This window comes from Octopus sinensis, linkage group LG12 (assembly GCF_006345805.1).
Source record: "Octopus sinensis linkage group LG12, ASM634580v1, whole genome shotgun sequence".
NCBI lineage: Eukaryota > Metazoa > Mollusca > Cephalopoda > Octopoda > Octopodidae > Octopus > Octopus sinensis.
This window is the reverse complement of record NC_043008.1, coordinates 79,300,025-79,325,209: the sequence shown is the minus strand read 5'-3', so window position 1 is coordinate 79,325,209 and position 25,185 is coordinate 79,300,025. Positions and strand designations below refer to the sequence as shown.

The 25,185-nt window shown below is 39.6% G+C and overlaps 1 protein-coding gene across 1 annotated transcript in view; it reads left to right on the top strand.

Annotated features, from left to right (window-relative positions):
- The first annotated feature begins 11,844 nt into the window (after nucleotides 1–11,844).
- The window catches only part of LOC115218062 (adenosine deaminase-like protein), a 37,936-nt gene continuing 24,595 nt past the window's right edge, over nucleotides 11,845–25,185 (top strand). Inside the window, exon 1 of the mRNA XM_029787831.2 lies at nucleotides 11,845–12,240. Within this exon, the coding sequence (XP_029643691.1) occupies nucleotides 12,208–12,240 (33 nt within the window). The 5' untranslated portion in view covers nucleotides 11,845–12,207. The remainder of the gene's footprint in view (nucleotides 12,241–25,185) is intronic.

The window sequence follows — 25,185 nt, the reverse complement described above, 5'->3', positions numbered from 1 at the left end:
CCATGAGTGTAGTGGGTGTTTTTTTACGTGCCACCGGCACAGGGGCCAGAGCAAGCTGGCAAACGGCCACGATCGGTTGGTGCTTTTACGTGTCGCTCAATAAAGAGAATGAATGGGAGAAAGAGAGTCTGAAATGTCGACCCAACAGAGGGACCAGCTATCCGAATTGATAGTACCTTGGTAGATAAAGCAATTAAAAGTATGAAGACAGGGAAAGTCTCCAGCCCATCAGGAATTACCGCAGAGATGCTGAAAATATCTGGCGGTGTCGGCTATAGCCTAGTCACCCGTATAGTTAACCAGGTGATACACGAAGGAGTCATACACAATGTCTGGTGTAGCAGCCCCATAGTCAACTGCAACAAAGGTAAAGGTGACGCTTTAGATACAAATAATTACAGAGGTATCAAGTTGTTGGATCAGGTAATGAAGGTCATGGAGAGGGTCATAGCCCAATTAATTAGGGAGAGAATCGGTTTAGATGATATGCAGTTTGGGTTCATGCCAGGGAAAAGTACCACTGATGCTATATTTCTGGTAAGACAGCTGCAGGAGGAATACCTAGCCAAAGATAAACCACTGTACCTGGCTTTCATTGACATGGAGAACGCCTTTGACAGGATCCCTCGAAATGAGGAAACTAGGGATAGATGAATGGTTAGTGAGAGCTGTGTGAGCCATGTACAAGAACTCCGTCAGTAAGGTGAGGGTTGGCAACGACTACAGTGAAGAATTCTAGGTAGAGGTAGGGGTCCACCAAAGCTCAGTCCTCAGCCTCCTTCTATTTATAATAGTCCTCCAGGCAATAACAGAGGAATTCAAAACAGGATGTTCCTTATCTCTTATTCTACTTTATGTTTTTATTTCTTTTGTTGCTTTTTTCCAATTTTGCTAAATCATATTTATATGTGTATCTAATTTTATTATCCTTATTTTTACTTTTATTACTCTTCTATTACTTTTATTTCTTACTTTATTTTTTAACTTTTATCTTTTCTTTCTATCTTATACACACTAATTAAATATAAACTCAAACCAATCTATTTAACATTCTCTCTATGCTGAATAGTGATACAGTATGGGCAGATTTTTGAAATCCAACGAACCTTTATACAAATATACCTTTTCAAGGAGATATGATAAACCTATTATAATGGGTAATACTACGCATACTTTTTATTTTGTGAGGTAATCTTTGGACTAACAATGTTTGCGGCTGAAGAGAGCTTTAAACCATCTTTTATATCAATAATATACCTATGCTGATGTAATAACAGATTGTTTATAAAGCTTGAAACACGTGTACCACGATATCCTTTGTGTTCTGTTTTCAATTTATATTTTATATATATATATATATATATATATATATATCCTCAGTTTGCCTCCATGTGTGGCCCTACCAGGAATCTAAGACTCCAGATGGCATCACTCGGAATCATTGGCACACACAAGCTCTTCCACCATGCCAAGGGGTGATCATCAGCAGAGTATATATATATAGGCGTAGGAGTGGCTGTGTGGTAAGTAGCTAGCTTACGAACCACATGGTTCCGGATTCAGTCCCACTGTGCGACACTTTGGGCAAGTGTCTTCTACTATAGCCTCAGGTTGACCTAAGCCTTGTGAGTGGATTTGGTAGATGGAAACTGAAAGAAGCCCATTGTATATATGTGTATATATATATATATATATATATATATAAAAAAAATTTTAAAAGAGTGAAAAAACTACAGAAGGCTTGTGTTATAAAATTAAAGAATATGTTTAAGTCATTATGTTAGAAAAATATTATAAACTTTTGTGTATAGCAACATAGTTTTTGGAGAAATAACTGGTTTTGTATTTTCTTTTCAAATTTCTTAAATTTCTTTACCTACATTGTGTCATGTCTTCACTATGTTGTGCAATATGGAGTTCTGTGCAACACTCAAAAAAGTACAAGAGATCTGTGGCCATTTTTATATGCAAAATGACATGGGAAATCCATTTCTGGCCTCTTTTTTTTTGTTGAATTAGGCATGGTTTCTACAGAATTGTCACTGTATACTCTTTTGTCATTATTATTAAATAAAATTCTCTACCGCATTGTAAAATGGGTTTTTACCCAGGGCTAGTGATAAATTTTAGTAACACCTGTAATGTGATTCAAAGCTTGTGTTTAATGTTATTTTTTATCATTCAGATCTTATTTGTTTTCAACAATGAGTGCAAGATAGTGCAAAAAATGATCTAAACAGATTATGTTATATCTGTGGGGAATTGACTTTTGCTAAAGAAAAGCACAGTATTACACGCCATATCAAGAAAATATACAAGACGTACTTAAATTGTTACTTAGGAGACCAGGATAAGTCATGGGCTCCTCATGTGTGAAGGCATTGAGTACCTGGTGTGCAGGAAAAAATGTTCACATGAAGTTTGGTTTGCCAATGATCTGGTGTGAGCAGAAAGATCACTCTAATGATTGCTATTTCTGTCACCATGACTTTACAGACTGTACTATAGCAAAGAAAAAGAAACACATTGTTTACCCAAATTTGCAATCAGCAATGTGCCCTGTAGAGCACTGAGAAAATTTACCTGTGCCCAAGTCTCCAGATCAAGAAATGCTGAGTTCCAGCAATGCTGATGAAATTTCCAGTGGCGAATGACTGGAGTCCAATGATCCAAAAAGCGAGAATAAAACAATACCATTTTCTCAAGAGGCTCTAAATGACTTGTGCAGGGATCTCTATTTAACCAAATAGAAAAGTAAGTTTCTGGCATCAAGGCTTCAAGAACGTAATCTTCTTGAGAAAAGAGTGAAGATAACACTGTACAGAAAACGTAAAGAGGATCTGCTTGCATTATTCGCCATGAAGGATGACTTATGCTTTTGTAATGACATCACTGAACTTTTTGAGCCACTGGAAATATCATATGATAAAACCAACTGGCGACTTTTCATAGATGCATCCAAGGACAGCATCAAAGTTGTTCTGCTACACAATGGTAGCACTCTGTCTTCTGTTCTCATAGCTTATAGTACAACCATGTAAGAATCATATGAAAATCTAAAAGCAATTCTAACAAGCATACAGTATGATGACCATTCTTGGCATATCTGTGCAGATTTTAAGGTTGTGATCAAGCTTACTGGCCTTTAGTTTGGCTATACTAAATTTTGCTGCTTCCTGTGCTTATGGAATTCCAGAGCAAGAGCTGATTATGTACACAAGGATTGGGCAATCCAAGATGAAATTGAGCAAAGTAAACACATCATGCACAAACCACTTGTGAAAAGTGATAGAATTTTTTTTACCACCTTTGCATATTAACTTGGTTTGTTTAAGCAATTTGTGAAAGCCTTGGACAAGGAATCCTCCGCATTTGCATATCTTGCAGAAAAGTTCCCTTCCCTGAGTCAAGCTAAAATTAAAGAAGGTTTCTTCATAGGTCCCCAAATTCGAAAAATTGTACTTGATGAAACCTTCATCAAACATCTCAAAAGAAAAGAGAAGCTTGCCTTTGAGTCATTCAAGAAAGTTTACAACAACTTCCTGGGCAACCATCGTTCAGAAGACTATGTGCAAGTTGTGAATGATCTGCTGAGTCATTACCATGATATGGGATGTAACATGTCTCTAAAAGTTCATGTGCTTCACTCTCATTTGGATTTTTTGCAGAAAATCTTGGTGATGTAAGTGATGAACATGGTGAAAGATTCCATCAGGATATTTCAGTGATGGAGTGACGATTCAAAGGAAAATGGAACCCTGGCATGTTGGCAGACTACTGCTAGGGTATAAAAACAGAAGATCACACTCCACACAAGAGGCTTAGAAGGACAAAAGTTGTTTAAACTGACAGATATGTTTTTAATTCATAGCCAATATATGTTTTGTTATACCAACTAAATTGTTTGCTTTGTTTTCTGTTACTTTCAGTATTTGCAATTTTGTGTCCAATACGCAATATTATGCAGTATATTATAAAAAATATGGTTCATGGTACGGGAAAACGGTGCCTAATCTGGAGAAATAAAGGTCAGAATCAGAATCAGGGCAATTTTTTAACACAGAAACTTGTACTTTTTTTGAACCTGAAATTTGTTGCACAGTGTAATCAGAGATTTCTTCCAGTATAAGGAAGATAATAGCTTTATATTTTTTTTCAATGAGATGAGTTTCCTTGTTTAAAAATGTTAGAAATGATTAAATTTTGGCTTATATTTTTCAATGAAGAATGTTTCTTTGTTTAATCTAACTTGTGTTTGTGTTCCAATAGCACATTGATAGAATGGAAAGATTATAAATTGTGGTAGTAGTTGCTTTGCACATTTCTCAATATTTTCACTAAAGGGTATCATTCTGTATTCTGGGAATGCAATCTGTTGTCGATGCAGAGTGCATCTGCATCGGAGCAATAATCCCATGAACCCTATGTAGTTTTGGTGGCAGCCTGAGCATCTTATGTCATAAATTAGGTTTTCTGAAGCACAAGTAAAATTAGATTTGATCTTAAAATTTTGTTCCTCTTTGAAGAGGTATTCTGATCCTTGTAGAAGGTTTGGGCATACCACATTTTTTTTACTTTTGCATCCATTATTTCAGAAAATAATTTTGCCTTTGTGAGGATCTTTTTTAGTGATTTAGGTTGTTTGTAGCTTTTAATGATATTATGTATGTTTAAAATTTCCTTTAATTTGGGGTCCTTATGAAGCATTGGTAAATTCTGGGTGATGATGGTGAAGGCGTCTTTGTTTCTGTGGATATGTAAGGCGGTATTTTCGGGGAAGGTGCATTGCTGTGTTGAACTTTTCTTAAAGTTTCTGTCGATTTCTGATTCCATTCTCTATGAGTTGAACTTGGTAGTGTCTGTCAATTAGGGTGTTTTTGAGTTCTTGTAGTCTAAAGTTTCTGGTATTTTGTTCTGACACTATTGTGCATATTCTTCTTGCAAGGTTGAAGGGGATGTTTGTTTTAGTGTGTCTTGGGTGGCATGAATCATAAAGTAAGTATTGTTTGGTGTCTGGTTTTGTAAAATATGTCTGTTTCTATTTTTAGGTTAATTTTTTTAATTAGTATATCTAAAAATTGAAGCTCCTTTTAGTTGTATTCCATTGTGAACTGTATGTTTGGGTTGACACTGTTCAGAAGGTTTTTGAATTTTAGGAGTTTAGGTTTTCATTCCAGAGTATAAAACAGTCATCTAGAAATCTTTTTCAATTCTCTTTTATGTATTGGGAAAGGGGGTTTCCAAAAGTTGATAAAGATTCCTGGTATATTATTACCTCCAGGTAGCCCATTGTTAGGTTCATAATGACTGGTGCTGCCCTAGTACCCATAGCAATTCCGGATTTTTGACGGTAAAATGTATTGTCAAACATGAAGTGGTTATTTTGCAGGATGAATTCAACCGATTTAGTAATGAATTCTTTACTGATCCTATTTCTTCAACTACTACCACAATTTATAATCTTTCCATTCTATCAATGTGCTATTGGAACACCAACACAAGTTAGATTAAACAACGAAACATTCTTCATTGAAAAATATAAGCCAAAACTTAATCATTTCTAACATTTTTAAACAAGGAAACTCATGTCATTGAAAAAAATATAAAGCTATTATCTCCCTTATACCAGAAGAAATCTCTGATTACCTTCCCCTGCCTGGAACTCCATATTTCACTACATAGCGAAGACATGACACGATGTAGGTAAAGAAATTTGAGAAATTTGAAAAGAAAATACGAAACCGGTTATTTCTCCAAAAACTATGTTACTATACACAAAATTTTATATCATTTTTCAAACATAAAGACTTAAATATATTCCTTAACTTATAACACAAGCCTTCTGTAGTTTTTTCACTCTTTTTTATTTTTTATACATCCAACCAACTCTCTCTCCTATATATATAAAACTGTAGTTGTGTGAGTGTCTGTCCCCTTCGATTTAGATTCCTAACTACTCCCACATTTTGCGGTGCAGTTTAACCAAATTCGGGTATCTTATAGTCGTGATTCATATCAAGCCCGTCTGAGTATTAGCGCATGTCTATGATGAGTCTACGATTTAAAAAATAATTTAATATCATTTTTTTCCATTTTAACGCATATTTTTTTAATTGGCGGCAGAGTTGGCATCCATGCTCACACCTGCACCTGTGTTGCTTCTCCCCCTTCTTCCCTCCCTCGTGAAGCTGTGGGGAAGGGAGTGTAAGGAAATCAACGTCGTAAAGCGTTGTCAAGGAGACCAGCGTTCTTTTAGAACAACGACTTCATGGCTTGAAGTCGCCAAAACAGAAAGCGCTAAAAAAGCTGAAACAGATCCACAAAAATGGTAAAAACCGCCACACAGGGCAGGTTTCCTGTGCAACCAATTTGCACAACCGAATGTTTTAGTTGTTGCACAAATCTTTATATATAAAAGTGAAGTTGTGTGTCTGTCTCCTACGATTTAGATTCCTAACTACTCCCACATTTTGCGGTGCAGTTTAACCAAAACCGGGTATCTTATAGTTGTGATTCATATCGAGCCCTTCTGGGTATTAGCATGTGTCTACGATGAGTCTACGATTTAAAAAAAAAATTACCATCATTTTTTCCATTTTAATGCATTTTTTCGCTATTATATAAGGGAAGTAACTCTCTAAAAATGTCTACGATGAGTCAACCATTTAAAAAAAAAATTACCATCATTTTTTTATTCCATTTTTAATGCAGTTTTTTGCTTTTATTTGGCTATAACTCACTAAAAATGCTTATATAGTTATTTCCCTTACAAACCCGAGCAACGCCGGGCGATACTGCTAGTATATATATATATATAAAGTATAGAAGCCATCTTATCATGGCTAACCACATTGGGGATAAGATGGCTTCTATACTTTACATTATCGAGCGATTACTGTTTCAATCTCATTCTGAGATTTAATTATGCTATATATATATGTATGTATGTGTGTGTATGTTTGTGTGTCTGTGTTTGTCCCCCCACCACATCGCTTGACAACTGATGCTGGTGTGTTTATGTCCCCCGTAACTTAGCGGTTTGGCAAAAGTGACTGATAGAGTACATACTAGGCTTACAAAGAATAAGTCCTGGGGTCAATTTGCTCAACTAAAAGTGGTGCTCCAGCATGGCCACACTCAAATGACTGAAACAAGTAAAAGAGTAAAAGAAAATATATATGTTCTGAGAAGAAAACAGCTGGCTCACTAACAGGCAGCATGACTTTGTCCAAGACGGGAGTTGCTCCTTACAGATACACTAAGTATTGAAACAATAATTCAATCCTTCAAATGTGGATGTGGTATATCTTGACTATGCCAAAGCCTTCAACAAAGTCGATTACAGGATGATATGCAACAAAATGCAAGACATTGGTATTGTTTGTAAGCTAGGAGAAGGGCTGCACAATTTTTTAGAAGATATGAGTAAGGAAGTTGAAGCCAATGGTACTGTCTCACTCTCTCACTTTGAGGAGACATCAATCCTCAGTGAAGTCCCTAAGGGAACTGTACTGGGGCAACTACTGTTCTTAGTTGTTCTCTGAGACATGCCTTCAGTCATATGCCAGCCACTTTCACTATCTATGTCGATGATACAAAAGTATCACAAATAATCAAGGACTCTGAAGACACGTCAAAACTACAAAATAATTTGAATGCAATATACATGTGAGAAAACAATATGATGTTCAATGCTGACAAGTTTCAAGCACTCCAATATCAACCAACAAACAGACTGCAATCAAAATATACAGAACCAGTGGGTATTTCAGTTCCGGAGTCAGAGTTAGTGCATTATCTGGGAGTTCACATGAGTGTGCATATTTACTAAGCAGGTAATAATACACAGGTGACCAACTAGTTGGGTTCTTAGACCATTCAGAACAGGGGCAGACTGAGCCATCTGTCAATTGGGCACTGCCTGAGTGTCCACACTCTACATGTTAACTCTATTAAAATACACATTCAAGGCCATAACTCATGCCGTTTCTCCCCTCCCCTCTCTCTGTTTTGTGTAATTTGAATAAGATTTGACTGCTATTTCTAACAGGTGGAAAGAGCTGATAGTAGCACCCTTACTAGATTCCGAGGGGTTAGGGAGAGGAGTTTTGAAAAATTCACATGATCCGACCCCCCCCCCCCCCCCGTATCTTTCAAGCAAATAGATATCTTTTGATGAAAGTTTGTACAAATTCCTTTCAAACAGCATAGATTATGATTATAAAAAGATTAGTAGGGGAAATTTTTGAAGTGGGTGGGAAGAGGAGTTTTGAATTAAGAAGACCACATAAATTGAATTTCTCCATTTTGACGGCAATTTTTTCAATTTTTTTCCCCACAGCCTTCGAAATGATAGGAGACATCTTTTTATGCAAAAAATGTTTTGGAACTATTTTTTTACTCCCACCCCATTATCATCACTCCAGACCGATTTTGGCCAATTCTTTTTTGCACTTAAAAACCATAAAAGGAGCCTTTTTGGTAAAAAACAATAATAATAAAAAAGAATTGCAAATATTTTCAGAAGAAAAAGTGTGTGATTTAAGGGAGAATTGGCTAGTTTCTTTCTCGCTGTCGCATATATTGATGCTTTTCAATATTTTTCTTCCTATAAACACATTAATGTTATAAAAAACAAAATTTGAAAATTTATGAGTGTTTTCAACCCCACTTCCTGTCCCTGATTGTTTCTGTTTATAATTTAGAATATTGGAGAGCCTGAGAAGGGCATTGCTGGCATTTATCCAAAGTGATTTTAAAAAAAGAGATATAAAAGATAATTAATTTAATTGCATACTTTTCTGTTAGAAAATATTTTTCTTACACACACACACACACACACAGTGCCTTGCTTGATTGATGTGTGGGTAAAAATTTAAATTACCATTTTCTTTTTTGTTACTTATATCCCACCAGTTGACTGTGTGTGTGTTACTTTGACATTATCATTCCATAAAATGTGTTTAATGAGAGAAAAATAGGTATTATTTGATCCTTTCACCCACATGATTTTCACTAAGAAGTAAAAAAAATCAGATTTTTTGCATGGAATCAAGTACCCTGACATTCTAATATGCTGCAAACCCCTTATTTTTGTGCGGAAAATAAAGGGGTGGGGTGGAACTCTTGGAAATATCAACCCCTTTCCCATTTTCAAATAGTTTTTGCTGTTTCTTCCTTTACCCATAATTTTAGATAACATTTTGCAGAAATACATTTTCAAGAGAGTGTGGATTACATTAGATTCAAAATTCAAAGAAATTTGAACTGAATAAGTGAAAATGCAGAGGTTATAGAAATTAGTGGTAACGAAGTGTGTGAAGAGATAAAGAATGATAAATAATTCATCTAAAAGAAACACATTAGAGTTTGTGTATGTGTGTGAAGACAAGTAAAAGTATAATATTAAAATCTTAAAATCACTGGATATAATATATATACAATATACAAATAATATATATATAATATATATACAATATACAAATAATATATATACAATATCCCACATTGCAGGATAGATTTGAAAAACTACAATTTTATTATTTTGGAATGAAGAACACAAACATATGTGACTAAACTTGTAGGGATTACTCCAATGAATTGACAGTAAGGTAATTGCTTTTATCAGAATTGTTTACCTTTAAAGCAGAAAAAAAGAAAAACCAACGTATATACAGGTATGTAAAATATATTTTGTGTACTTTTTTCTCTCTTCATTCAGATAAGCTGTAGATATTGTTGCACACATGCATGCACACACAAACACAAAAGTTCTCCAAACATTTAGCTGTTATTTTTAGCATATCGAGTTTTGTGGAGAGAGCTTCACATTCAAAACAACCGTTCTTTTTTCACATTTAGACAGCAGGATGGCTGGGAGATTTGGGGTCGGAGTTTTTCATAAAAAATTTAAAATTAAAATTTGAATTTGTGTTTATTTTTTCCATATTCTTAATTTCCATATTTTTTAAATTTAAAAAAGAAAATTTTAAAAAACCCTTTAATTTCACATGAATTACTTTGTCATATTCCTTACTCTGAAAGAAATATTTGCAGGAAGGTGAATAGATTGATTACATTGTGTTATCGCAGTTTTGTGAGATTTGGCTGTTATTTCTAGCATGTGGATAACCTGCTTGAAGGCCTGAGGGTATATATATATATATATAGAATGGTTGTAGACTGTCAATCTAACATGAACGTGACAGCAGGGGGGTAAGAATCGGATCCATAAAAAAAAAATCAATATGTATCCATTTTACCTGAAGTAATGTCGGAAAAATCGGATCTTGTGAATTTTCCGAAAGTCCCTTCTCCACCCCCAGTGTCGTCAGCGCGCATTTTTTTTTTCATATTCGTTTTCCATATACTTGTTAACCCCCTTAAAATTAACAGGCTGGTTAATTTTTCTTTTGTTCCCAGGTGAAGGTCTTTATACTGACCAATGAAACAAAATTGAAGCCAAAACATTAAAAATTATTGAAAGTGGGTAGAAATAAACACTACGTTGTGTAGTAGTACTACGCTAGGGTATCTGTAGAAAGTTGAATGTAATTAGGAATATAACGAGAAAAAATTCGGATCTTGGGAATTTTCCGAAAGTCCTCTCCCCACCTCAAGATTTTACCCACAAATTACTTAATGTATGCCGTTTGAGAGGCATCTATATAAAATTTCAATAAAGAAAAAGCACATTTTCCTAATAGTTACAAGGGAAAAACTCGGAGCTTGTGAATTTTCTGAAGTCCTCTCCCCACTCACTTGGAAAATATTTTCCCTTCAAATTTCTTTAAAATCGTAATGTATGCTGTTTGAAAGGTATTTATATAAAATTTTAGTGGAAAACCCCCCCATTTTCCAAAAGTTATGAGGGTAAAACTCGGATCTTGTGAATTTTCCGAGGTCCTCTCCCCACTCTCCCGTTGCATTGCACGCATTTTTTTTTTCATATTCATTTCCTACACATTTTTTAAACACCCGTTGTACTATTTTTTCTAATTTTCGTTTCCAGGTCAAGTTGTAAACATTAACCCAATTTTTAAATTTATTATTATAACTATTTCTTAACTATTTTCACATTAATTGCGTTACCTATGTAATTGACCTCGTCTTTCTGTTCCGTCTTTGTTTTAACTTGCAGTAATACCTTCATGTATTTGTTTTGTTTTCAAAACAAAACAATAACAAAAAACTCTTAAGAAGAAAGTTACCTTTGCATTTCGTTATTTGTTTGTGTATTTTATCGACTACTAACTCGACACTTTTATTTTGATGTAAAAGTCTGATAAAATCTGTATAATTAATGATTTTTATCCATAATTTCGGTGCAAGAATAGGTTCGCTTTTCTATTTCTACATTACTCTGTGGTCACTCTACATGCTAATAACCACAACTACCTCAAAAAGCTCGCTAGTCTTTAAAACGAGCAGGGGAATATTGGGCGAAAGTAAAGAATATGTACATTGGGTGTTTAGGAGTTAGGATTAGAGTATTTGTTTTTGTTACGCCGAAAACGGGTGGTGTACGTATTCTTTACCTCCGCCGGAATATTGTATGCTTTTCTACTATAGGCACAATGCCTGAAATTTCTGGGGAGGGGGGGGGCAGTCGATTAGATCTACATCAGTACGCAACTGGTACTTAATTTATCGACCCCGAAAGGATGAAAGGTAAAGTCGACCTCGGTGGAATTTGAACTCAGAACATAAATACAGACGAAGTACCGCTAAGCATTTCACTCGGCGTGCTAACGTTTCTGCCAGCTCGCCGCTTAATGTATTGTGTATTTATTTCTTCATTGCCCACAGGGGCTAAACATAGAGGGGACAAACAAGGACAGACAAAGGGATTAAGTCGATTATACCGCCAAGCTTTTCACTCTGCGTGCTAACGATTCTACCAGCTTGCCGCCTATTGTATTGACAGGAAGTTATAGGCTTCCATTTTAATTTTGTATCTTATTTCTTTTCTTTTTGTTTCTTATCCTCATTTTTTTACTGGTTACTTTTGTTGAGTTTTTAGAATGTTGTCTATTATTTTTTTTTATATTCATGGGACTAACGACCGTTTCTTAAACGGCTCTTATGCAAGTCAATTTGTAGATATTACACGTGGATAGAAGAGTATCGTTTTGCAGTTGCGGTAGTTAGAGGCGGTGTTTCATCCTCGAAGATCCTCTGCATTCTCCCAAGGAACGAGTCGAAGCAATGGATGTTTTCTGTTCTAAACTCCCCAAAATTGTTAGTAATTTCAGCTATTTTGGATCATATTTTTTAATTTATTATTATTATTTTAACTATTTTCACATTAATTGCGTTACCTATGTAATTAACCTTATCTTTGTATTTCGTCTTTGTTTTAACTTTCAGTAATATCTTCATGTATATGTTTTGTTTTCAAAACAAAACTTTTAAAAAGAAAGTTACCATTGTATTGTGTATTTATTTCTTCATTGCCCACAGGGGACTAAACATAGAGGGGACAAACAAGGACAGACAAAAGGATTAATTAAGTCGATTATACCGTTACTTATTTGTGTATTTTATCATCTACTGATTCAACACTTTTATTCTGATGTGAAAGTCTGATAAATTCTATTTAATTAATGATTTTTACCAGTAATTTCGGTGCAAGAATAGGTTCGCTTTTCTAATTCTACATTACTCTGTAGTCGCTCTACCTCAGACGTTCTAAAATTGCTCCCCTCCACGCGTCATGGCCACATAATACCCTCAACGCCCCATCCCTATTTTTATGTATAAACTAGCAGAGATACCTGGCCTTGCTCGGGATTAAAATGACAGTTCGATTCTGTTTTCTGCTTGGAAATTTGCGGATTTTACATGCATACATGCAACAGGTAAAAACAAATATGCAAGGCTTTTTTCCTTCAAGTTTAAATTGAGATATTGCTGGCATAATTGGATCTTTTCCTTTTGAACGGCACTTTTCAACACAATTTCTAGTTAACTAAACACTTTTAAACTTCGTATACTGGTACAATGGCTTTATAAAACATCATTTTTTCTTGGCTTTATTGAGAAAATTCTATATGTTGTAACATTTCGTCTTTAATTTCGAGCATTTCGGCAATTTTAACCGCTGACCTCCCTTTGGGGTGAAAACATTCCGTGCTGTATGAATATGTCCCTCGTTTAAGAAACGGATTGGGTTTATTTACATTTGTGAAGAAAAAAGATACCCTTCCCCTAACCCTAAATCTAAAATAGATTGAAATGCAATACATCGATACTAGGGTTATAATTATGGGTGACAATTTCATACGACACCGCTACGGAAAATGGGATTTTTTTCTAGCGGTGTCATATATGTATTATATGTATATATATATATATATATATGTATATATATATATATATATATGTATATATATATATATATTATATGATTGATTGATTGATTCTAGTTTCAGCTCACGAGCTGTGGCACCGCCATTTGGTGTTGCTACATGGTTTTACTTCACGAATGCTTTTTAGCAACTGCCATTTGGTGCATGAGAGAGTTCGATGCAGCTGCCCTCATCTGCACCTCCTGCTGTGAAGTTGGTTCATCTGGGATACCTGACAAGAAGAGATCCAGTTTCATTTTAAAGACATCCGCATCCACCCCATGCAGGTCTCTTAGGTTCTTCGGGAGGATATTGAAGAGCTGTGGGCCTCGGAAGCCCAGGCTATCACAGTATCTTGTCCTACATCTTGATGGCAAATTTGGAGTCCTTGGCACCGCGCAGTGGCGCCCAGTTCTGGCATTTGTGTAACTCTCGATGCCAAAGTTTGGGACAAGTCCCCCCCAGGATCTTCCAGATGTATATTATGGCATATCTTTCTCGCCTATGCTCCAAAGAATAGAGTTTTAATCTCTTGAGTCTTTCCCAGTAGCTTATATTCTGCACAGAGGCTATCTTCTTCGTGTAGCTACGTTGGATTGCCTCAAGTTCTGTGATCAACTTGACACTGGATGGTGACCATAGCTGAGAGCAATTGTCAAAGTGGCTTAGGACAAGTGTCCTCCAGAGGACCATCATGGTTTCTTGTTCTAAAGGTTCTGAGAATCCATCCGGCCAGTCGTCTACATTTCATTGCCAATTTAGCAACATGTACACAAAAGGTTGCGGCATCACTCATGTAAATACCCAGGTCACGCACTGATTGTGCCTCTGGGATTGCAATTCCTCTGGGTCCAGTGTATTCATTGGGTATTGCATTTAGTTTTGCATGCTGATAGTATAAAGCTTGAAACTTTTCAGCATTGAACTGCATGCTATTCTTTTCAGCCCACTTGTATATTTTGTCCAGCTCACATTGCAGCTGTTTAGTGTCCTCAGGGTTCTGTATTGCCTGTGAAACTTTTGTATCATCTGCATAACTTGTGATCGTGGCTCTCTGCGTGGCTGAGGGCATGTCTGAGAGGGCCATTATGAACTGTAGTGGTCCCAAAACAGTGCCCTGCGGAACACCGCTCACTACCACCTGACTTCTATCTTTCAGAAAGTCATGAAGCCATTCTCCCAGTTTTCCAACTATGCTAAGATCACGCAGTTTGTGACATATCATTCCATGATCGACTTTATCAAAGGCCTTTGCAAAGTCACGATATATCACTTCCACATTTGAGTGGTTGAGCAGTCGTTTCAGCACCCAGTCATAGTGTTGTAGGAGCTGAGTTAAGCAGCTTCTTCCTGGTCGGAAACCATGTTGGGTGTCAGGCAGCAAGTCATTTTCTTCAAGGAAGGTGATCAGTTTCCTTCTGACTATTCGTTCCATGACCTTGCTGATGTGTGAGGTCAGAGAGATAGGTCTGTAGTTCTTGGCCTCCGCTCTGCTACCTCCTTTATGAATAGGGCATATTTTACCTTCCTTCAGTTTTCTTGGAAGTTTGCCAGCTGCAAGGAAGCTCTGAAAGAGGAACTGCAGTGGTCTTGCTAGGACTCTCTTACATACTTTTAGGAGGATTGCCGGGAATCCATCGGGGCCAGTAGCTGAGTCTGTTTTCATTTCATCTATAGCCTTTATTACATCATCTTCCTTTATATCGATGTAATCTATCGTCGCCGCCTCTGATTTTATATCTGCAGTGGTGAAGAAGTCAGTTGGATTGGTGATTTGGAAATGCCCAAGGGGTGGAGTGAAAACACTCTTGAATTGCTCATTCAGTATTTCACTTACCCTCATTGATTTTCCTGTGAGTGTGCCATCCTTTTCAAGGAGTGGCCCTATCCTACAGTGCACCATAGCTGTTTCTTTGGCATACCTGTAGAAAGCTCTGGGGTTAGATTTTATGTTGTCTATAGCCCAGGCTTCTTTCTCTGCTCTTTCCTTTTCATGGGAGAGTTGCAGACATTTTTCAATTTCCAACAGTTTTATTTTCAGGCGGAACTTTTCACTGCTTTCAATTTGTTTGTTTAGGCGATTTGAAATTTTTGTACGCCGTCTCATTAAAATTTTCCTCTCTCTGGGGATTTTGTTCTTGTGTACAGTGGCCTTTCTCTCTGGGACACATTTGTAGCATATGGCTTGCATTACAGACATGAATTGTTGAAGTTTCACGTCGATGTCTGGCAAGGAGAGACATTCAGGCCAGTTTTGTTTGAGGATCTCTTTCTCAATTTGTTTCCAGTTTGCCTTATGGAAGTTCAAGCTGGAAAGATTCTGAGGGTTTCTTGTAGGCTGCATGTTCATGCTTTCATTTGGCCCGTACATGGTCAGCTCTACCATGTTGTGATCCGAGAGTAGTGTCGGTGTCACTTTCACATTATGGATGAGATCCATATTATTTGTGAAGCAGAGATCCAGTGTGTTACCTGCCCTGGTTGGTTGGAGTACTACTTGCTCCATGTACAGGGTGTTGATGAGGTTCAGGAGGGACCTCGCCTGTCCTCGTTCACATCTTGTCATTCCTGGGAGAGAAAGACCCTCGGGCCATCTGACATTTGGTAGATTGAAGTCTCCCATAAGAAGTACACTTATGTGTTGTTCTAATGTGATTAGAACTTCTATTTTTATAAGGCAGTCTTCAAACTTGCCTACATGGCTTGGGGCATCTGGAGGGCGATATGTAGCACACACAACTACATCAAGTTGCCTTATATGTACAATTAGTGTGTCACACACCGAGTTTGAGTATGACAAAAGGACCTGGGGTGTGAGGTCCTCACGGATGTACATAGCAACTCCTCCATGACTCCTTTCTTTTCTGTCGGTCCGTAGTACAACATACTGTGGTATGTGTAATTCCGCATCTGCTATGTCCGGTTTCAGGTGCATTTCCGTAAGTGCTATGCATAAGGCTTGATTGCATGCAACAAAGTCTCTCAAGAACGGGATTTTTGTCCTGTTACTGAGTGTTTGCAGTCCTCTGATGTTCAGTAGGAGCATCAAGGTGAGGTGTATGCTGTTGCCGGTGGTGTCCGCCTTGGGTCTGTTTGCTGTGGTGGTCTTGTATATTGTGGGTAGTCCCATCTGCGAGCTTGGGTTTGATGAAGCCAGGTTAGCTGCTGTACAATCTTTTGTGCCATGCACAAAAAAGATTCTTGTTCAGTAGCTGCCCTTTCAACAAGATCATGTTGGCGGTTTGTGGCACGCACCACATCTGCGTACCTCCGTTTTGGGGCAGGTGGTGTGTGGTCCATCCCTTTTCCTTTTGTTAGTTTGTTTCTGATCTGTTTCGTGTCTTTGCGGCAGGGTCCCCGATGTGCAAAACGGCAGCCTACACCTTCCTCTCCATGCCAGCAGGTACCTCTCAGGTAGAACCTACACACCCGTGTGCGCTGTTTGTTTCCATCCTTTTTGGTATATGGATAGTCAGTTTTACTTCTATTCTTGGCTGTTTCATTTTTTGGTTTTGTTTGAGTTTTTCTTTTAGTTTTTCCTCCTTTTATTTCTTCTTTTGGTGCTGGTAGGAGCACTTGCATTTGGGTTTACTTCCCGGGCAGGTTTCTCACTCGAAACCTCTTCCCGGGTGTCCACCAGGTGGGGGTGACTTCTTTCATCAGCACCCGCGTCTCCATCCTTGCCATCTTTACTCTGTTCGTTCTCAAAGATGGCATCAAGCGTGCCAATGTGAGATCGTACAAGTGCATAGGAGCGTATGGACTCCTGCTTCTTCTGCTCTATCTGAGCTATTGTCCTTTTATAACTACCGCTCTTCAGCGCAGCCGTAATTATATTGTTAGGGTTATCTCCGTCGGCGCATTGCCAGGCTCATACGAACAACGCCAATTCGTCACGTCTCCAGGTTCTGGACATGTTTGATACTCTATCTATTTATCTATCTAATTATGTTTAAAATTTAATAGTGTGATAGAGGGCAGAGAAGAAGTAGAGAAAGAAAGTGACTTTGTATTTAGAGAGAGATTGAGAGCTGAGAGAAGATAAGAAGATATTTTATTTATCTATCTAATTATATGTATCTATATCTAATTTATCTATCTAATTATATTTATTTATCTATCTAATTTATCTATCTAATTATATTTAAAATTTAATAGTGTGATAGAGGGTAGAGAAGAAATAGAGAAAGAAAGTGACTGTGTATTTAGAGAGATTGAGAGCTGTGCGACTATATATTTAGAAAAATTGAGAGGCTGAGAGAGGAAAGATTGTGACAGAGAGAAGTGGAGAAGTGAAGAGACAAGGAAAGATTGAACGGCTGAAAGAAGGGAGATGGTGTGATAGAGAGAAGTAAAGAGACAGAGGGAGAAAGAGAAGAAAGAGAGGGGGTTACGAAGCTGAAATAAAAATGAAAGATTATTAACAGGAAAGCTGAAATAGAAAATAATAGATTCTGAAATAAAGACGGAAAGATTATTAAAGTTCGCGTCTATGCATATATATGTATATATATATATATATATATATATATATATATACGGCCGTTTGCCAGCCTCATCTGGCACCTGTGTCGGTGGCACATAAAAACACCATCCGAGCGTGGCCGTCTGCCAGCCTCGTCTGGCACCTGTGTCGGTGGCACATAAAAACACCATCCGAGCGTGGCCGTCTGCCAGCCTCGTCTGGCACCTGTGTCGGTGGCACATAAAAAACACCATCCGAGTGTGGCCGTCTGCCAGCCTCGTCTGGCACCTGTGTCGGTGGCACATAAAAAACACCATCCGAGCGTGGCCGTTTGCCAGCCTCGTCTGGCACCTGTGTCGGTGGCACATAAAATCACCCACTACACTCTTGGAGTGGTTGGCGTTAGGAAGGGCATCCAGCTGTAGAAACACTGCCAGATCTGACTGGACTGGTGCAGCTTTCGGGCTCCCCAGACCCCAGTTGAACCGTCCAACCCATGCTAGCATGGAAAGCGGACGTTAAATGATGATGATGATGATGATGATGTGCACATACATACACACATATACACAAACGGAGAGAGAGAGGAGGTAGAAGAAAGAAAGTGAGGAAAATATATTAAAGTGTGGAAAAGAAGGGGTTATTTAATTCTAAAACTAATTAGAAGAAGATAGAGGTATGAAAGATACAGAGCTGGCTAACGGCCACGAACGGACGGTGCTTTTACGTGTCACCGGCACGGGGGCCAGCCGAGGCTGGCAACGAACACGAACGGATGGTGCTTTTACGTGCCACCGACACGGGGGCCAGACAAAGCTGGCAAATGGCCACGAGCGAATGGTGCTTTTACGTATCACCGACACGGGTGCCAGACGAGGCAGACTGCGGACACGAACGGATGGGTCACTTAACCCCTGCTTTCTGATATATGATTTGATTTTGATTGTTCTCACTGGTCTTGCCGGGTCTTCTGACGCACAGCATACTTCCATAGGTCTCGGTCTCTGGTCATTTCCTTGGTGAGACCTAGTGTTCGAAGGTCGTGCTTCACCACCTCGACCTAGGTTTTCCTGGGTCTACCTCTTCCACAGGTCCCCTCAACTGCCAGGGTGTGGCACTTTTTCACACACCTATTCTCATCCATTCTCGCCACATGACCATACCAGCGCAATCGTCTCTCTTGCACACAACATCTGATGCCTCTTAGGTCCAACTTTTCTCTCAAGGTACTTACACTTTGTCGACTATGAACACTGACATTACACATCCAACGGAGCATTCTAGCTTCATTTCTCGCGAGCTTACGCATGTCCTCAGCAGTCACAGCCCATGTTTCACTGCCATGTAGCATGGCTGTTCGTACACATGCATCATACAGTCTGCCTTTTACTCTGAGCGAGAGGCCTTTAGTCACCAACAGAGGTAAGAGCTCCCTATATACATATCTTGCTCTTTTTCTCATCTCCCTTCCTCACTTTCATATTCTCCTCTTCTCTCATTTCTCTTTCCTTTCCATCTTACATCTACCCATCCTCTCGTCACCTCACCCTCTCTCTCATATACTTCTCATCCACCCATTCTTCTCACTCCGTCTCTCCCTCTCTCTCACATTCTTCATCCTGTCTCTCTTTCTCTTGCTATCTTCTCCTCCCCTCTGTTTCTCTTTCTCTTCTCCTCCTCTCCTTCACTCTGCCTCTCTTTCTCTTCTCCTCTTCTCCTTCACTCTGTTTCTCCTTCTATTCCCCTCCCCCCACCTTCCTCTATCTCTTTAACACACCACACCCCCTTGCTTTCCTTCTATCACCCTCTCGATTTCTTTCATAGCACCTCTCTCTTTCCTTCCTATCTCCCTCTCTCTTTCCCTATTTTCCCCTCTGTGTTTCTCTGTCTCTACCTCTCTCTATCCCTCATTACCTCTGTAGCCTCTACTGCCCCTCTGGACTTCAAAACGAAGATGGCACCAAGGTGGGAAAAGAAAGAGTTAGATCTTCTGCTAAGAGCATGGACAATTGCTAGTGGCGATCCGCCGAACAACATCATCACTGCCGCGCTAAAAAACAATGGTTTTCATAGAACCATTGACCAGATAGAGCGGAAGAAAAATGAGTTTATCCGGTCTTACATGCTTATAAAACCACACATAAAAACACTGGACAACATAATTGAAAATTATTGTGGCAAAGCTGATGAGGATGAAGAGGACGAAAAAGAGAAGGAAGCCGGAAGTCTCTGTGATCCAGGGTTTCTCAGGAAAATGGATCACCTACCCCGGTGAACGACCAAGTAGTGAAGGATAGGGGAGCCAAGGGAGCAGAAACCGGAAGCCCTCCTGTACCAGTGGTCCTACGAAGAAATGAAAAATTAGAAAAACAGAAGAAAAAAGGAAGGACCAAAAACAAAATTAAGGAGGGAAAAGGCAAAACAACCAAAGCTGAAACTCCAACCCACCACACAAACAGCAGAGAACCCCATGGAGGATCCAATGCCACCCAGTACACTTCAGGAAAGAAGAAATCTGAAAGGCACCGAAGAACCTGTAAGTTCTACCTGCGAGGCAAATGTTGGCATGGTGAGGGCGGTAAAAACTGCCGGTTTGCCCACCCGACACCCCGCCAGAACTTCAGGGGACTCAAGGAGAAAAATTTTACCGAGGGAACACAAGAAATGTCTCCCAGGAAAACTTTTAAAAACGAAGTGCGCTCCTCAGATGTTCTATGCAACGCAGTAGCTAAGCAAGAGTCTTTTTTATGCATAGCGGAAAGAATTGTCCGGCAGCTAACCTGGCTACACCAAGCACAGAGAAGGAACCCTGCCCACCACAGTCAACAGACACGGGATGGCCTCCCCTAACGCCTGCACAGCCGTCACCTCAATACTTTTACTAAATATTGGGAACCTGTTGCATCAAAATAGAAACAAAATTTCTTTCCTGAGAGATCTTACTGCATGCAATCAAGCCCTATGCATAGCACTTGTGGAAACTCACCTCAACCTTGATATAGAGGACGCAGAAGTACACATACCAAACTATGCCATACTGCGAACAGACAGAAGGGAAAGGAGCATGGTGGAGTTGCTGTATACATCCGAGATGACCTCGCGCCCCAGGTCTTGATGACATACTCAAATTCGGTATGTGACACCTTAATTGTATACATAAGACAACATAATATAGTCATATGCAATACATATTGCCCACCGGATGCCCCAAATCACATAGGCAAGTTTGAAGATTACCTCACAAGAATGAAAGAAATTCTCATGAATCTGGAACACCACGTGACCATATTTCTTATGGGTGATTTTAACTTCCCCAACGTCAAATGGCCCGAAGGTCACATACTCTCAGGAATGAATCATTGCAAGCAAGTACAGGTGGAGTCCCTGCTCAACCTCACCAATGCCTTATTCATGGAGCAAGTTGTACTCAAGCCAACTAGGGCGAATAACATTCTGGATCTCTGCTTCACGAACAATATGGACATCATTCATGATGTGAAAGTGACACCGACATCAGTTTCGGATCACAACATAATAGAGCTGTCTATGTTTGGGCCGAAAGTAACCAGACATACAGCCTAAAGGAAGCACCCGAAATCTCTCCAATCTGAACTTCCACAAAGCAGATTGGAAATCGATCCAAAAAGAGATCCTCAGAGAGGACTGGCCGGAATGTCTCTCCACACCAGACATTGACATGAAACTAGAATGTTTCATGTCTTCTGTGCAAGCCGTATGCCAGAAATATGTCCCAGAGCACAAGGCCAAACAATAGGAGCAAGATTCCAAGAGACAGGAAGATCCTCATGAGACGACGGATGAAGGTTGCAAATCGTCTCAACCAACATCCCAAAAGTAGCGAAACATCCCGCCTAAAAACAACACTGATGGAGATCGAAAAAAGGCTGCAACAATCCTATGTAAAGGAGAAAGCAGACAAAGAAGCCTGGGCTATAAAAAACATTAAATCAAACCCAAAGGCCTTCTTTCATTACACGAAAGAAACAGTCTCAGTGCCCTACAAGATAGGACCCCTCCTCCAAAAGGATGGCGCCCTCACAGACAGTCCAACTATGATCAGTGAGATGCTGAATGACCAGTTCAAAAGTGTCTTTACCACCCCGTTGGAACACTGACAAGTGAACGAACCAGTGGACTTCTTTGCCGCCTCACCTATAACCAGCGAGGCGGTTACAATAGAATGTATTGACATTAGCGAAAAAGATGTCCTACTAGCCATAGATGAAGTGGACACAAACTCAGCTGCTGGTCCAGACGGTTTCCCAGCCATCCTCCTCAAAGTGTGTAAGCATGCCCTGGCAAAACCCCTCAAGATTCTCTTCCAGAGCATTCTTGCGAATGGCAAACTGCCAAGCAAGCTGAAGGAGGGAATAATATGCCCAATACATAAAGGGGGAAGTAGAGCAGATGCCAAAACTATAGGCCTATCTCTCTGACTTCACACATCAGCAAAGTCATGGAGCGGATAGTCAGAAAGAAACTAATCACATTCCTTGAGGAAAATAACTTGCTGAGTAATACCCAGCATGGTTTCCGACCAGGTAGGAGCTGCCTGACCCAGCTCTTACAGCATTATGACTGGGTGTTGAGGCAGTTACTCAACAAATCAAATGTGGACGTAATCTACCTTGATTTTGCAAAAGCTTTTGACAAGGTGGATCATGGTATGATATACCACAAACTACGTTACCTCGGCATAGCTGGAAAACTTGGAGTGTGGTTGCATGATAGGAGTCAGGCAGTAGTGGTTAATGGAGCCACCTCTATGAACACACAAATAGTGAGCGGTGTTCCACAGGGCACTGTCTTGGGACTACTGCTTTTTATAGTGGCCCTCTCAGATATGCCCTCAAATGCCCGGATAGCCACTCTGGCCAGCTATGCAGACGATACGAAAGTCTCGCAGAAAATACAGAACTCCAGCGATGCTGCACACCTGCAGCAGGCATTGGACTCAATCTACAGATGGGCTGAGGATAATAATATGCAGTTTGATGCTGAAAAATTCCAGGCCCTGCGCTACCAGCATCCAAAACTGAATATTAAACTTACAGGATACACCGGTCCACAGGGAATTTCAATCCCAGAGCTTAAGTCTGTGAGGGACCTGGGTATCGACATGAGTGATGATACCTCTTTCCAAGTGCACATTACCAGGATGGCGACTAAGTGCAGACGACTGGCTGGGTGGATCCTAAGAACATTCAGAACCAAAGATAAGGAAACCATGATGGTCCTCTGGCGGACATTCATCCTCAGTCACCTGGATTACTGCTCACAGCTATGGTCACCCACCAGTGTAAAATTAACAGAAAAAAAAGAATAGCATGCAGTTCAATGCTGAAAAGTTTCCAGCTTTACGCTATCAGCATGCAAAACTAAATGTAATACACAATGAATACACTGGACCCGGAGGGATTGCAATCCCAAAGGCACAATCAGTGCGTGACCTGGGTATTCACATGAGTGATGACCCAACCTTTCACCTACATGTTGCTAAATTGGCAATAAAATGTAGACGGCTGGCAGGATGGATTCTTAGAACTTTTAGAACAAGAGAACATGATGGTCCTCTGGAGGACACTTGTCCTAAGCCACTTTGACTATTGCTCTCAGCTATGGTCACCATCCAGTGTCAAGTTGATCACAGAACTTGAGGCGATCCAACGAAGCTACACGAAGAAGATAGCCTCTGTGCAGCATATAAGCTACTGGGAAAGACTCAAGAGATTAAAACTCTATTCTTTGGAGCGTAGGCGAGAAAGATATGCCATAATATACATCTGGAAGATCCTGGAAGGACTTTTCCCAAACTTTGGCATCGAGAGTTACACAAATGCCAGAACTGGGTGCCACTGCGTGGTGCCAAGGACTCCAAATTTGCCATCAAGATGTAGGACAAGATACTGTGATAGCCTGGGGTTCAGAGGCCCACAGCTCTTCAATATCCTCCCGAAGAACCTGAGGGACCTGCATGGGGTGGATGTGGATGTCTTTAAAGTAGGACTGGATCTCTTCCTGTCAGGTGTCCCGGATTAACCAACTTCACGGCATGAGGTGCAGATGAGGGCAGCTGCATCGACCTCTCTCATGCACCAAATGGCATTTGCTAAAAAGCATTCGTGAAGTAAAATCATGTAGCAACACCAAATGGCAGTGCCCCAGCATGGCCACAGTTCGTGAGCTGAAACTAGATAAAATAAAATAAATAAAATATACATACATACATACATATATCATGTTGACCGACCAGTCTGTCAGGCGTCCATTTGACACCGCTTGTCACAGCACACTGTCCACTCCTCTCTGGATCGCGCCTTTCTTATCCACGTGATCCCAATCGTCATTCCACCATCGTGGAGGTCTTCCGGGTGGTCTTTTCCGCTCACGCGGGTACCACTCGTCAACTGCGTGCGTCCACCGATTATCGGTAAGCCGGGCGACGTGTCCAGCCCATCTATACTTCCTGCGAGTATACTCTGCGATGACATCTCTCACGTCGGACTTCTTTCTGATGATCTTGCTATTTATGTGCTCTCTCAACGAGATACCAAGCATTAACCTTTCCATGGCTCTTTGAGCCGTTACCAGTCTTTGCTCTTCTCTCTTTGTGGTAGCCCATGTTTCACTACCATATAATATTGCAGGCAGAACTGCACTGTTAATGAGGTTGGCGCAGGTGGTCCTGTCCAACCTTCCCTTGAGCACATCCCTTATGCCATTGAACGCCTTCCATCTGGCCATTACTCTCCGTGAGATCTCCTTTTTGATATCCCGGCACGTATTTACTTCCTGTCCCAGGTAGACATATTCTTTTACCTCCTCTATTTCATCACTGCCGATCACCATTCGACCTGTTGATACGTTGTCTGACCGCATGAACTTTGTTTTCATGCGGTTCATCTTGAGACCTACTGCAGAACTTTTGATATCGAGCTCCGTCAGCACGGTCTGAAGCTGATCCATGTTTTCAGCGATGAGTACGATGTCGTCAGTGAAATGGAGGTGAGTGAGGAGCTCGCCATTGATGTTGACACCACCTTGCCATTCGATGCCTCTGATGATCTGTTCGAGACATGCGGTGAAAAGTTTTGGGGAGATTGTATCTCCTTGCTTCACTCCCTTCTCGACCAGCACTCGTATGGGTGATGACAGTAGAGCTATGTCTATGTCTAATATATACATACATACATATATATATATATATATAATATATATATATATATATATAATATATACATATACATATACATATATATATACATATATATATATATATATATACATATACATATACATATACATATACATATATATACATATATATATACATATACATATATATACATA